The sequence below is a fragment of the Pituophis catenifer genome, unplaced genomic scaffold, assembly GCF_029215685.1.
Source record: "Pituophis catenifer annectens isolate HBS135680 unplaced genomic scaffold, rPitCat1.0.hap2 SCAF_2, whole genome shotgun sequence".
NCBI classification, from domain to species: Eukaryota; Metazoa; Chordata; class Lepidosauria; order Squamata; family Colubridae; genus Pituophis; species Pituophis catenifer.
In genome coordinates this window covers 146967128-146982918 of record NW_027256882.1, presented here as the reverse complement: position 1 = coordinate 146982918, position 15791 = coordinate 146967128, and the positions used below count along the sequence as shown (strand labels likewise).

General features: G+C 36.1%; 1 protein-coding gene across 1 annotated transcript in view; it reads left to right on the top strand.

Annotated features, from left to right (window-relative positions):
- HELZ (helicase with zinc finger) overlaps positions 1-15791 on the top strand; it is a 129741-nt gene that overhangs the window by 44595 nt on the left and 69355 nt on the right. The window contains 5 exon segments of the mRNA XM_070937734.1: positions 310-385; positions 5863-6061; positions 7777-7884; positions 8951-9248; positions 11896-12163. Of these exon segments, the coding sequence (XP_070793835.1) occupies positions 310-385; positions 5863-6061; positions 7777-7884; positions 8951-9248; positions 11896-12163 (949 nt within the window).

Here is a 15791-nt window from a genome sequence, read left to right as displayed (position 1 = left end):
GTGATCAAGCTAATCTGCCAGGGTGTCCTTTTGGTGTAAGTGATTTCTGATTTATATAAGAAAATGATAGACAAATATTCATGGAAAATAATACACCTAATTTTTGAAACTCCCTCTGAGTCACTTTCCTTTAGGTAACACTTGGTAGATATTATTTCTAGTGAGGATCAATTGTTTCCCTTTGCTTGGAATACAGTGATAACTTGTCTGTAATTAATTATATGGTTTCAAGCTGGATATCCTTTGTATCAGGAATTAAAGAATAGCAGGAACCAAAAAAATAACTTGCATTTTATCATCATGTGGCAGGATGTCATGATGGCTGGCAATTTCGCCCCCCACCCCGGGGAGTCACAAGTAGTGAAGAATACACATTATGCAAAAGGTAAAAGAATGCATTTTTTCAATATTTCTCAGTTTGAAAGCATTAGTAAGGGAGAGAGATGAAACTGAAATTGGTAAACAAAATTATGTTTGATATTTGGGAATCTTCAAAAGAAATCAGAAATTATTTGATCTTGTATTCTTTTTCTAATATGTAGGCATCATTTAGGAAGTAAGAAAGGTATTTGTGAATGAATAAAAAAGAACAAAATCACAGAGGCATATTCACATTGAAGGATAGGATGTAGTTTTGGATGAACTTAATGTATTGTTAATATATCATAAATCAAAAACAAAATGTCTGGTCTTCAGGCTAGGGAATAAAGAATGATGGATGCCACTTATGTCAGTTTCAACCTATTTCACAGCAAATTGGGATTCTTTGTGGAAAAGTGAAGGAGAACTGATCCTTTTGACTACATCTGTACTTTGGATTCAGACCAGATTTTTTTGTGGATGGCAGTATATTTATGAAATACTTCCTGGAAAAAGAGGGGAGAAAGAATTTATGATGACTCTTCTTCTTCTGCATCTGAAAAATGTTTTTAGCAGAGTTTTGGGGAGTAAATGATGGTTATCTACGTTCTGCCCCAATGCCCAAAGGCTCTGCGGATTTGGATGGAGAAGAACCATTTCTGACTCAATCCTAAAAAGACCCTACTGTAGATGTTATTACTTTGGGGCTATTTTGATCTGAGGATTTTCCATTTTTCCATTTGGATGGGGTAGCACTTTCCCATTCAAAGTTTATGTATAATGCAGAAGTCTTCCTGGTCTCACAGATCCTGCTTGATAAGATGGTGGCAGCTGGGTCAGGAAGGTCTTTGCACAGCTTCATCTCATGTGCCTATTGTACCTTTTCCTACCTAGAGACCCTTCAGACAGTCAGTTTTGCCCTAGTCATCTCATAGCTCGATTACTGCTACATATTTTACATGAGGCTACCCTTGAAGGACACACAGAAGCTTTGACTGGTGCAGAATAGAGTGGCACAGACAATGATGGGCATTCCTCAGTATGCCCATTTGACACTCCTGTTTTATGAATTGCACTGGTTGCCAGATTGCTTCTGGTGTGATTCAAGAGGTTGGTTATGACATATAAAAGTCTATATAACATAGGGTTCCTTGAAGGTAATACAGAAGAGTGGTCCCAGAAATTGGAGAATGCTAGTCTTCTATTTGTAGAAGTTGAAAACTGGGTGTTACTGGAATTGTGGTTTATTGACAATGCATATTGGATATAAGTATAGAATTAGGTAAAGACATTCCCCTCTGCAGCCTAATACCTAAGCTACCCATATTGTTTAAAAAATGAGAAAACTAGATATATTACAGACAATATTCTTAGGCATAGGTTTTGGGTAGCTAAGTGAGTAATTACAACATTAATGGAAGTTATTGTATGGAAATTATTAAATCTTTATATTATTCAGTAATTTCAGATGATTTTTCAGTTTCTTTATGCATACATTCTTTTAAAATATGTTCAGTTGCCCAAATATTTGTGCATTCCAGGATTCTTATGAATTATTAGATCAGCAGGATAAAAGGGGAAAGAATCTTACTTAATTTGAAGATTACTGTATAGCAAGTTGAGAGAATTGGTTAACATCTTAGAAAACAAGATCATGAACTAAAATGACTTGAACATTGGGCAAAATCCAGTAGGATTATGTGAGGATCCTACAATAGGATAGGAAAAATGAAATGTACTGTATAGGAAGGGGAGGCATGATTTGGCAGCAGAGCACTTGGGAAATATTTAGGGTCTATGAATCATCAGCTGCATAATGGGAGCATAATGTGGGCTACCTTAACAGAAACACTGGGTTCCGAAGCAGGAGGAAATACTTCTATTTACTCTGCACTGACACTCTACATTAAGTCTTCGGTCTGCATTTTAAAAATTCCATGGAAAAATTGGAACAGGTTCAGAGGAGGTCCACCAGGTTGAGAGGTTTGAAAAGCAAGCCCTATAAAGGACCATTAAAAGAGCTGGGTGTATCTCCTTGACAGAAAAGGAGACCGATGGGAATTCTGATGGTCTATAAATGTATTAAAAACTGTTATGTCCACGTGGGATGAACCTGATCCCTGTTAAATCTGAGGGCAGGACAATGATTTGGATAATTTCAATAGGTTGAAATAAAAAAAAAGTTTTTCTCAGAAAATTAGGAGGAAATTTTATATAATAAAAACTGTGAAGCACTAAAATAGTCTGCCTAGAACAGTGTTTCCCAAACTTGGGAACTTGAAGATGTATGGACTTCAACTCCCAAAATCCCACAGCCAGCCATGCTGGATGGGGAATTCTGGGAGTTGAAGTCCACTCTTCTTAAAGTTCCCAAGTTTGGGAAACACTGGCCTAGAACAGCGATAATTTCTCATTGAAGATTTTCAAAGACACTAAAAAGCCACGTGGCAAGGTTAGGTTAGTAGATTTCTTTATGGAAGAAAGTAGGGTAGAAGACCCATTTCTACACATATATCTCAAGCATATGTAAAATCTTACTGTTCTAGGGTTAGAACTTCCAAGGTGAAATTTTTTGGAATACCCTGTTTCTCCTCTGGGCCATGTTTGTTTTAGAATTGGTCTCTGGAAGTTAGTGACTTCCTAGACTTGCAGGCACCGACCATCCATATATATTTTTATTTATTGTTCTTCATCCTTGAGAGAAAGTTTCAACTAGACACTGTGGGGGAATTATTTAATATTTTTCACTGACCTTGTGTTGGAGTCTCTCCACTATCTTTTGATATTTTGGCAAATGTTATGGCTATGAACCAGCCATTGATTTCAACAATCAACGTGTAAACATGTTTTAAACTCTTATTTTGAAACCAATGTGACATAAAAGACCTTTGGCTGGTGTCATGACACTGTTTATCACATCAGTTTTCTTTTTTTAATGTTAAGGAGCTGCAAGTCAAATATCTGCTGCTGCCAGAAGGATGAAAGGCAGCAAGGAATTAGTTGAAATAGCTCCCTTTTTTGGGGAGAGGGGGAGGGGGGCTTCTGAGTGAAGTTTCTTTTAATCTGTGTTTGAGATAATAAAAGGATTTTCTTTTATCCTCTTAACTAGTAAGCTTAGAGGCATATTGGATGGTGATGGTATTTGGCCCTTCAGTTAGCGCCTACTGGCTTTGTGTGTGGTAATTCATGTTTATTATGCTTGTACCACACTGATTTGGTTTCCCTGCAGATGGTATCTTTCTCCTAGAATAAGCTGCAGCCATCAAAAAAAGCCTTTAGTGAAGAATGTAGTTCAGAGGCACGCATGTACAATTATAGACACCATACATGATCTCTCACTCTGATTGCTAGCCTTTGAGGGTTGCTGGATTTCTTTTTAAAGACACTCCTGCACCTTTAATAGCAGCCCAGTATGCAGAAACTAAACCGGGGAATCATTTCCTTGCATGGTAATAAAATACAAGGATAATCTCTTGTTTAGTGTTTTTATGTCATAGTTTGCATTCCTCAACAAGGAATTGAATGATGGTCCATCCCTCCTCCCCCTCCCCCATCTCAAAGTGCTCCAGCTAGGCAAATGTGACAGTTTGTCCCTTATTTTCCTGTAATAAGTGATTCTAAAAGGCTGGATTGTAACCTCATGAAGCTGCTAATGAAATGCTAAATACTGCTACCTGGTGTTAATTAAAGTATAACTATTGCTTCTCCCATTTTTACATTTACAAGCTAATGTTTAAGCTTGCTTCCAGTTTACTGATCATTTTTGTCCTACAATTTGAGAGTTCTCAACTGTAATATCCACAATTATCCACAAATCTCGATGAAGGATGTGCACAGTGTATATATTTGTTTAACCACATATATTCATTTGCAGTATAACACAATCTGAATTCTTACCTGTAATTGCTTTGTTTGTAAGATCAACAGACTTTGTAGTGTCTGTTTAATTTGTAACTATCCTATTGATAAACCTGCTTGATAGATGATAGATTTGCATAAGTATCCTGAAGTTTTAAAATGTTATTGTGGCTTGAGTTTAGAAGTCTGTACAAAGACGTTTTGTGATGGTGCTTTTAGATAAATTCTCTCCCCCCCCCCAAATTCAGATGGTATATTTAAGTTGACTTGAAAACCAACACATATTTGAGCTTTTTAAAATGTATATTAAAAATGTTATTTAGTCATTTTAAAACAAATCTGCATTTTCTGATTGTTAACAATTTTATCTTGCCTTTCCACTAAGACTACCTAGTTATATCATTTAGAATTATAATTAAAACCTATAAATACATAAAAACAAAAAGTACAGCAATATTCTTATTAATAAATTATCCAAATTAAGTGAATCACTTTTACTCAGTGACAGGTGTATTATAACTCCCATATAAGGCATAAAGAAATTGCAGTATAGCAGTGCCTGGAGACCTAGCAATTAACTTCTGGGTTCTTAGAATCACAGGGTTGGAAAGGATCAAGACCCCAACTCCTGTTCAGTGCAGGAATCCCAAGAACAGATGGACAGATGCCTGTGTAGGAGTGCATGTCCATGCCTTGGTGATTGGTTCCACTGCTGAACTGCTCTTATTGCTGTCTGTGCCAAAACAAAACGTATTGCAGGCTCTAAATAGTTCATAAATTACACTTCCAGGTGGTAAGCTTTTATGAAGCAATTCCTATACTGGCAACAGAATTGGTGGGAAAATTAGTTTAATTATACAAATAAATCCAAATATAGCCTTGGGTGCATAAAGTAGGGGGGGGGGAATGCAGCCATTTGAATTATTTACTGACTGTACCAATATGAATCTGAAATAAGCAGAAAAGGCCACAAGGTGTCACTAAGAATCTAGAAAACTGGGAAGATCATATACTGATTTCCTTCTGTCTTCCTCCCTCTTTCCTTCCCTCCCCCCTGCCGCCCCCCCCCCCCCACCATATCCATTTGAAAAACATTTCCCTTGTAGTACCCCTGTGAGTTTAGGATGTATGCTTTTGATACTAAAATGTGCTTTTGGACAATTCTGTATATTTTATGATTAAGATAAAAGAGACATACTATTTCCTGAATAAACGAACATTTGAGGGTGGGGAGGTTTATTCTCCGAGCTTGTGGGTTGGTTTCCGAACGTTTCATTACCAGGCTAAGTAAGATCTTCAGTGGAGTTTAGGGGATATTTGCCACCATCGCAAACTAACATTTGTCAATTTAGGCCTTTCCTTAAATATTCTGGGATAAATTATACTGTAGCCAGGATCTAAATGTTTAGTTTGACCGGCATATCCAGATTTTTTTCTGCCAACTTCTTACCTTGCAACAGCTTTGCAACAGGTGTAACTGTAAGTGGATCGATTGAGCTGCACCTTTTGCAAATCGGGTTATAATTAACAGTTTTAGTTAGGTGTGGTTGGGAAATTCAGAACTCAAGACTCAAAAAGTTATGCGCTTGGAGGCTATTTCAAATGGGGAATTTAAGGAATGGTTTTCTTCTCCATTTTATGCAGATTTTTAGAGCAAGGAATTTGCAGATACGGTGCACAGTGTACTTCAGCACATTCCCAGGACGAGCTGACCGAATGGCAGAAACGATACGCTTCCCGCTTGATAAAGTTAAAACAACAGAAAGAAAACAAGCAATGTTTGGGAAGTTATATGGAATCCTTAATTGAAAAATGGATGAATTCATTATCTCCTGAGAAAGTGGTAAGAATAAATGCATCTATCAGTGTTCATACTTAAAATTAGGAGCTTGATTTTGACACTGTCTGCTAGATTTTTAACACCTTCAAAATATTATTTATATTATGCAGGATCCTATTTCTGTTAATAAAAAATGACAAACCAATTCTGATTCTTTCATATGAAATTGAAAACTTCATGTTTTTGTGAAATATTTGTTATATTTCACTCTTAGTTTTATGTTTCCATCTACATCCATGTAGATGTTTCCAGATGTTTTTTAAAAAATTGATATAGGGCCACAGAATGAGTCTATATGATGTTATCTTCCATTTGTAACTATTCTTATTTCGACACTGCTACTTCTGTATTTTTTCTTTTTTCTTACCACAGAAAAATCCACTATGGATTTTGATAGTGCTAGGTAGGAGCCTTACATCTGAAAACATAGATTCCTGTCAAGATTGTAATGATACAGTGAATTGTACAATATTAACCTGCTTCTAGACTAGGTCAGGAATGTACCTAAAAAAAGTGGAGAAAATGTTGTATAATTTTTGCTACCATGATTTTATTGATTCTCACCTTTAGAGTTAGTTTGCATATCCAGTTACATATTTGATTTTACATAAATATAAAATGGTAGATAGGAAGGACATGAACCAGTCCTATAGATATAAATAGGATTTACTGTACATCCATACCATTAAAACCATTTTGACTTCTCTCTGACACAAAGGAGATTTCTGCCCTGTATTTCTGAAATCTCTGATGGAATCAATCAAAATGGTAGATTCTGAGTTAAATATAATTCTGACTCTAATGATGAGTTGGAGATGCTAATCATGCCAGAGGCCTATTGAAATATAGTCATTTTTGTGCTACTCAGTTTATGGGCAGCTTCATTTCCCCAAGTATATATATAATCTCTATTACTCCAACAGTCTTTTTGTTATTCATTATGTATGTGAATACTGTACTTCTTGAGCTGTATGTCTTTTGTATCATATCCTAAATAAAATCCTACAGAGCCTGATAGTATGTCACCACAGAATTTAATTGTAGGGTTTTTGCATGCAGCTTAAAAATTACGTGATTGAAACAACTGTGACTCTTGTGTGTATGTCTTCCATGGAAGTTAAGGTGCTGTATTAGATTGATGCAGCCCTCTCTTCTAGTTTTATTTCAGATGCCCATTAAGAAACATTTGAGTGTTTTCTCAATTGTTTGGATGTACTGTATGTAACCTTGGACCAGTCACTCTCTCTAAACCCTAGAAAGGAGGTAAAGCAAAACACCTCCAAAATCTTGCTGAGAAAACTACAGGGACTTTGTCGTCAGGAGTCAGGACTGGCTTGAAGGCCCACAAAATAAAAATATGTGTGAATCATGCATGGAGACTTGCATTAACGGACGTTTGCATAAAATATTTCATCTTGATGTGTTTCAAGGACAGATTTTTTTTTTTTTTTTTTGCAAAATGTCTCATTTCAAGTTTGAAACTTATTTCAAGTGCAAAACAGACTGTTTCAAGTTGAAAATGCTTCCAGAAATGTTTGAAAAAAATATTGCACTGAGAATAAATTATAATATAGTATAACTATAATAAAATATTAGTTGATAAACTGACCATTCACTCATATTGGTCTTACTAACGTATAGGTCTTCAGTTAAACCCAGAATTATTTTTCCAGCACTATTATTATCCTATGAAATTTCTAACACTGTTTTTTCTCTAGCTCAGTGAATGTCTTGATGGAGTAAGAGTTGAACATAACCCTGAATTATCAGTTACTGTCACCACCAAAAAATCACATCAGATGTGGACTTTTGCTCTTACATGTAAGGTAGGATTCTGTCTTTTTTTAAAAAAAAAATCAGTTCATTGCTGGAACATAAATATAGATACTTAACCCTAAGATTTTAAACAACTTCTCTTTTAGAATTTGCATATTCTTGGGGCTACTATATGCCAAATTTAGTTTGTGGGATAAAAACTTGCAATGGAAAAAACTCAACCCACATTTAACATTTACCTGAATATCTACATTCAGTTATTGCTGAGATTTAAGAAAAATATCTAAATATCTATATATTCATAGATTTTTTTTGGTGATTTGGGCTTGCTTTACTAGCTTTGCCTTTGCCTCCTATTTATAAAGCAGAACCTTGTTAAATGGTTTAGAATTCAGCTGAATGCTGAAAATAGATTTCATTAGGCCATGGAGACATCAGCGGAGCCAAGAATCATGAACTAATGCAGTATAGCACTGAAGACAGTCATTTTGAAGGTGGTTTGGGATAACCTTGGCTTCTCCATGTTTCTGGGCCATTTTACAGATCAGTATAAAATCCCTTCATTTATGGGAAGAACATTGGACTCTAACCTATCATTTGAATGCAAATTATTATTGAGAGAGTTTTCTCACTTCTCCCTTTCCAAAACCATTTATAATGTAACATTTCTATTTTTTTTTCTTGATTAAATAAGAAAACATACAGTTTTACAAATAAAGTGTTTTTGAAGTTGCAGGAAATAGTTGTATTCTGTGTAGAGATATAGAAATATCACCACTACATTGCAATATGTGTTGATAGCCTTCCGGAAGTCCCTCAAACGTGGCTATGTCAAAACGCTTGGGGAGCTAATGGAAATAGAGAATTATTGATATATATGGTACATGTTCCATAACACCAGAGATAATGTCTTTTAGTCTTTTAAATTTTATATAGATATAAATATAGATACAGATAGATATATAAATGGATATATAGATAGGCATATGTGGTTCATTTTTTTAATTGTATGCTGCCCTGAGTCACACTTTGTGAGATGTGTGGCTGTATAAATGTGAAGAAGGAAGGAAGGAAGGAACATATACCTCAATTACTTAGAAGTTTTTTCCTTCACAGCCTGCAAGAATGCTGTATCGAGTGGCACTCCTTTATGATGCACATCGTCCTCATTTTAGTATCATGGCAATATCGGCTGGAGACAGCACCACCCAAATAAATCAAGAAGTCCCAGAAATCTGTCAGGAATGGGTTGGAGGAAAGATGACCCAGAATGGAACAGATCATTCAGTGTACAAAATCAGTGTAGCTTTTAGTACAGAAATCTTTGGAACCTTTCGTCAAACTGTGGTATTTGATTTTGGGACTGAACCAGTTTTGATGCAACGAGTGATGATTGATGCTGCTTCAACAGAAGGTATGATTTGCAGTTTCATTAAAAAAACAAATTTGTACATTTATGAAATCTTTTTCAGCCCCAAATTTACTTATAAGATGTATAGCCTTGGGAAGGTTGCCTACAATAATAGTAAGTATTTGGACAAGTTGCATATAAACAATTATTTGGGGTACTGGATGCAAAGTGCATTAGTCAGGGGAAGTAATATATATAATCTTAAATATAATTTGAATACAGGAAGGTTCTTTTAAACTTCATATTAAAAACATTTTGAATTGTTGTTAAATTGTGTATGTGAGGGCTTTCCTTTATCAGTGGCATTTGAGTTACATATTAAACTATCAGGTACAAAAGATCAGGTTCACATGTGAAGGTCCACTTAAACTGATTTATTGCTGAACAGCCTATGCACAGGAATCTTCCCAACTCATGATTAGCAGCTTTGTGGAGTTAGATAAGGGTATATTTAATTCAAGGAAGGCTGGACTGCTTGTGGCTATGCAGGGATTCTAAACTGATCCCTCTTTTAACTCCACCTCCAGGTTCTGCCACTTTTTGTATTCAGAGGCAAGTATACCTATAAATAAGTATAATAATAAAGTATTGTGTCATGTACAATGTCTGTAATAACTCAGATATCCAGGTTAGTTACATAGTTAAGGCAACAAGCTAGAAACCAGGAGACTCTGAGTTCTAGTTCCACCTTAGCCATGAAAGCCAGCTGGGCCAATAACTCTCTTTCAGCCCAACTCATCTCATAGGAGAAAATAGGAGGAGGAAGGAATATTAGATATATTTGCTGGCTTGAGATTTTTTTTTAATAAAAATAATAAAAACAGGATGTAATACGTATGTATGTACATACATACATACATACATACATACATACATACATACCAGATATCTAGGTTCATTGTTATCTATCCCTCAAGCATAGGATAAATTTAGTACTTTCTAGATGTTTTGGGTTAAACCTCTGTAATTGACATCTGGCTGAATCTTTAGAGTAAAGAAGTTCAAAATTGTACCAACAGATTGTACCAATTTCTCTACCCCTCCTGTAGATTAAGCAATTGATTTATATAGTCACATGCTTTACAAATGGAAAGGGAATTGGATGGTGAGAAGAGGAACTCTAAATGGGCTGACTTTAAAATAGATAAAAGTTGAATTTTGCCTCTGAATTTTCTTGGTTGAAAATGGATTTGAAACTAAGCTTGTCTTGTCTTAGAGATTCATTTTATTTATTTTACTTATCAACCAATTTATATGGAGATTATCATTAGCATTTTTGCAATTCTGCTCATGGCTTACCTAAATGGGATTCCAAAATTTCATGAAAATACAGGTAGTCTTCGACATACAACCATTTGTTTAGTGACCTTTCAAAGTCACAATGGCATGGAAAAAAGTGACTTATGACCATTTTTCACAATTATGACAGCTGCAGCATCCCATGGTCACATGATCAAAATTTGGCTGCTTGGCAAAGTTCCCATATTTATGACGGTTGCAGTGTCACGAGATCATGAGATCACCTTTTGCAACTTTCTGACAAGCAAAATCAATGGGGAAGCCAGATTCAATTAACAATCATGTTACTAACTTAACAATTGCAGTGATTCCCTTAAAACCATGGCAAGAAAGATCATAAAATGGGGCTAAACTCACTTAACAACTGTCTCACTTAGCAACAGAAATTCTGAGCTCGATTGTGATTGTAAGTCATGGGCTACCTGTATATATATATGGCTACCAGGGCCGGATTTTCCTATAGGCTAACTAGGCTTCAGCCTAGGGCCTCAAGATCAAGAGGGACCTATATTCAAATTGTTAGCAAAATTAAAATTACACTTTCACTATAGGTGAAAGGGCCTCATAAGTGGAATAGCCTAGGGCCTCTTTTCATCTAAATCTGGCCCTGATGGCTACCCAGGACCGATGGTCAGTTGGAAACTAAAAACAAAACTCTGTTAAGCATATGATGCACAGCTGTTCTCAGATTTGGTTTCTGATATGGCAATGTCATGTTTGTGATTCTAGTAGAATAAAGCTACAGTATGAACACTGTAAGACATTCTAAGTATGTCTTTTGAGGTTAAAAATTCCTGTCAATCTGCCAATCCTTTCAGTTACCATTATCAAAAGTATGGATAGAGTCTATTGTAAGTTTTAATGCGAGCAATTATAGGGTTGCGAAGATTCCAAGAATTAGAAATCATACTTCTATTGTATTTATATCTTGATTCCCCAGCATAATATAAAAACAATTCGTGTATCATTATGCTAATATGTTTTAGACACAGAAAAAGAACATGCAAGCAATTAGTATTCATAACTTTATTAGATTAAATAAGAGTGCAATGAAATAATAAGCATTAAAACCAACTGTTAATAGTTTAATAACAAAAATGTTTGTTTCCATAGGCCTTCAGACACTATGAAATAATTTAATGCATACCAGTAATAAAATTGCTTTTTGATATCTGAAGTTCTATACCCTAATGTTTTAAAATTATTTTAATTTGATCATTAATCCACCTATGAGATGATGTTAACTGTTGAGGTTTTTTTTTAAAAAAAAATCTATTACCATATGCAGGCTGATTATTTAAATATAACTTAGTAAGCATATCTGTTTATTTTCTTTATCTGCTGCAAATAGATCTTGAATACCGGATGAATGCACGACAGCAACTGTTAACCACAGCCAAACGTTGGGATTCCACTTCCAAGACAATTGTAGAATTTGAGCCAAACGAGACTACTGAATTGGATAAGAGCCTTCTGATCAGATATCAGATCCCTCTGTCTGCTGACCAGCTATTTACACAGTCTGTCTTGGATAAATCATTGACCAAGAGTAATTATCAGTCACGACTACATGATCTCCTTTATATTGAGGAAATAGCGCAGTATAAAGAAGTCAGCAAGTAAGTGGTGGTTCTGCTTAATGTCTGTTTAGCCAATTGATGTGACTTTTGCAAACGAAATTAGCATATCCTACCTGCTGCTTTTTCTATGAACAAAATTCACTCCTTGGGAATTCTCCTGAAAAACAAAATTTTAACAGCTTTCTTAAAAATGTATTTGAATCTATGTTTCCCAGCCTCTGTTGCTGTAACTCCTGAAAAGCAAGGATTTTCAGCAACATCTTCCTGGTATAGAGTTTTTAGGTAATGATCAGCACTTTTGAATTTGCACTCAAATGCAAAATGGTAGTCAATGTTGTTCTTGAGGCAGATATGGAACATGATTATAATAGCTCTCACACATTATTAATGGATAGACAATTGCATTTCACACCAACTGCAGCCACCTGTAGAATATATTACGGTAGTCCAGTTCAGTGCTTACAAAGGCATGCATTACTATTGCTGCTTAATTGTTCTGTTCCAGTTTTTGAAATGATGCAAAATTTACTTAGCAAAGAGCATGCAGTTTGGTTTTAGGAATTTGTGCATGAGCAGAAGTGACTTTTCCCAGTTGGACTGCTCTGTCTCCTTCGCTGCAGTTTACAGGTAATCCTTGACTTATGGTCACAGCTGAGCCCAAAAGATAATAATTAGGTGAGTTTTGCCCCATTTTATGACCTTTCTTGCCACTGTTGTCAAGTTAGTAAAATGGTGGTTAAATGAATCTGGCTTCCCGATTGACTTTGCTTGTCAGAAGGTCGCAAAAGGGGATCACATGACTCTGGGACACAACAAATGTCATAAATGTGAACCAGTTGCCAAGCATCTGAAATGTGATCGTGTGACTATGGAGATGCTGCAACGGTCGTAAGTGTGACAAATGGTCATAAGTCACTTTTTTCAGTGCCGTTGTAACTTCAAAGGGTCACTGAACGAATAGTTGTAAATCGAGGACTACCTATAGTTCCTTGGTCTCCCTGAGCCCTTCAGTCAGTTCTGTTTAGGATAAATAAAATATTATTTTATTTTTTAGAGTCCTGGTGATATGTGTCAAGTTTCCGAAAGATGCCCTAATTAATTCATGAGCCATGATCCAAATTTCAAAGGAAATATATTCATTTATTAGGAGCAACATTCCGGCAATACTCAGATGCAGTTAGGACTGATCCTACGTAAATTTACATTCCCCTATGACCCTGTCTCTCCCCTCCTCTCTGGCCATGTCATAAATCACATTCTCCAATTAACCACTTTGGCTGGCTGTGAAACCTAACACCCTCCTTCTGATTGCGGTCAGAAAGAATGTATGGAATTCACTTCAGTTCTCCCTCCCTCCTGCTCATGGCAACTTGAAAGCTTTGCAAGTTGACAATATGCAGTATTGCAGGCTAATTCTGCCCACAGTCTGGAGTTCGATCCTAACGGGCTCAAGGTTGACTCAGCCTTCCATCCTTCTGAAGTCGGTAAAATGAGGACCCAGATTATTGGGGGCAATATGCTGACACTGTAAACCATCCAGAGAATACTGTAAAGTACTTTGGAGCGGTACATAAGTCTAAGTGCTGTTGCTATTGCTATTTATCCCAGTATTACACGCTTTGTCATTCCAGAAGATGATTGGAGAAGCCACAGTGAGAAAAAAGAATTGGAAAGCTTTATTCAATACAAGATAGACCCTATTCTCCTTTTTGTTATTGGAGCTTGGATACACTTATTAAGATTACTCTTTTGTCCCAATCAGCATTGCAAAGAATTGCATGCACTTGAAAATGTATAAAGCTATTTTTTGTTTTAATCCAATATACGGTACTTTTTGGGCATTGAGTATTTTAACATTTTTTCTGTTTGTGAAATCAGTGTTTATAGTTAGGATTTAGTAGTCTTACAGCTCCATCCTCTGTTTGGACTGCGTCCTGGTTCTGCCTCTACTTTTTTAATCTCTTGGTTGACATTTTGCTTGAGGGGTCTTTGGTGCTCCCTGAGTTTACTTGTTTTCTTGAAGATGTTTCATTACCCAAATTAGGTAACGTCATCATTGCTGCTGATCATTGCTGCTAGTTTGGGTAGTGAAACATCTGGAAAAAAACAAGCAAACTCAGAGAGCACCAAGGACCCCTCATGCCAACCCTGAGCTACAAATATTCTTCTTTATTGGTGACATTTTATTGCCAGCACAATATAACCTATAGAAAGTTCTTTGATTTTATCTATGTCTTTGCCACTCTAAGGCATTATAGATCAGGAAATACAGAACGCCCAGAAATTTCATTTACTCAGGAACAACGGCAGAAAAGAACCTTCACTTTTTGTTTGTGGGCTTCTGTGAGACATCTAGTTGCTCATTTTTGAAAATAGAATGCAGACTGGATAGGCCTTTAGTCTTAAACTAAAAGCTAACATTATGTTCCTGTTTGTTATTATTTTGAAATGAAGCAGCTAACATTTTGTTACTAAATGTCACTAAAGTTTGTGAATTTGTGTGTGGCATACATTGAGCCAGCAACCTAGTAATTTGGAAATACATCTGTTTCTGGAATTGGTAACAATTTTCTTGGCATCTTGTGTTCTTGCAGTGATTGTACAAGGAGAAATATAATTCTCATTCATTTATGGTAAATCCAGTGGTATGCTGGTGTCAGTTTACACATAGATTGTTGATTGTAGATTAAATGGATCTACAGTATGTAAAATTTGGCATTAAACTGTAGTATTAACATAGGATGTTGCTTGTTTTCTATCCAGATCAGGCACTTATTTGAGGCCACATAATTATAATCCAGTCCAATCTAGTCCTCCAGCAGCACTCTACTGGCCAAAAACGTGCCGCATGGAGGCCCCACAAGGCCTCCACGCAGCCTGTTTTTGGCCAGCAGAGTGCTGCTGGAGGCCTTCGAGGCTGAAAATGGGCCACGGGGGGCCGCACGCACCCCCCGCGGCCCGTTTTGCCTGGCAGAGTCACCACAGGTCGGTGCTTTGATATTTCCAGGCCAACTCCATGGGCACCCCTGATCTAAAGCATTAAGCATTTTACTGATTTACAGACAATGCATATACTGCTTTCTTGTATAACTAATTGATATAACACGTAAATTATTACAGAGCAATCTAACATATTGAGGGCATATTGCTTTAGCTCTGTTGAAGTGTTTTTCAGTAATTGCTCCCATGGCCTTATTTTAGTTTATAATTTAATTAATTTTATAACTTAATGTTGTATTCCAAGATTGCAATATGAAGGCTAAAAGAAATAACAAGCTATTTTCAATAAATAATGTAATTAAATATCCTTAATAAAATCAATAAAACTGTCAGGCATGAACAATCAGATCCACGTGTGAAGATCTCAATTAGATGTTTTATTGCTCAAGCCTATAACACAGGAATCTTCTTAGACTGATGGCTTGTGCATGGGTCAGACTAGATAAGGTTTAACAGCATTCAATTCTTATCCCCCTGTGGGGATTCCAGACTAATTCCCCGTTTGACTCCTCCCCCAGCTCAGTCAATCTTTTTCCAATAAAAACTAATAAAATATAGAAACAATCTTCACTCATTACACTGCCTGTAAGCGTACAGTACATAAATAACCTATAGAAGAAGAGCAGGCATAGCTGGAGGGTGTAGTTAAATGCATCATCAGTTTAGA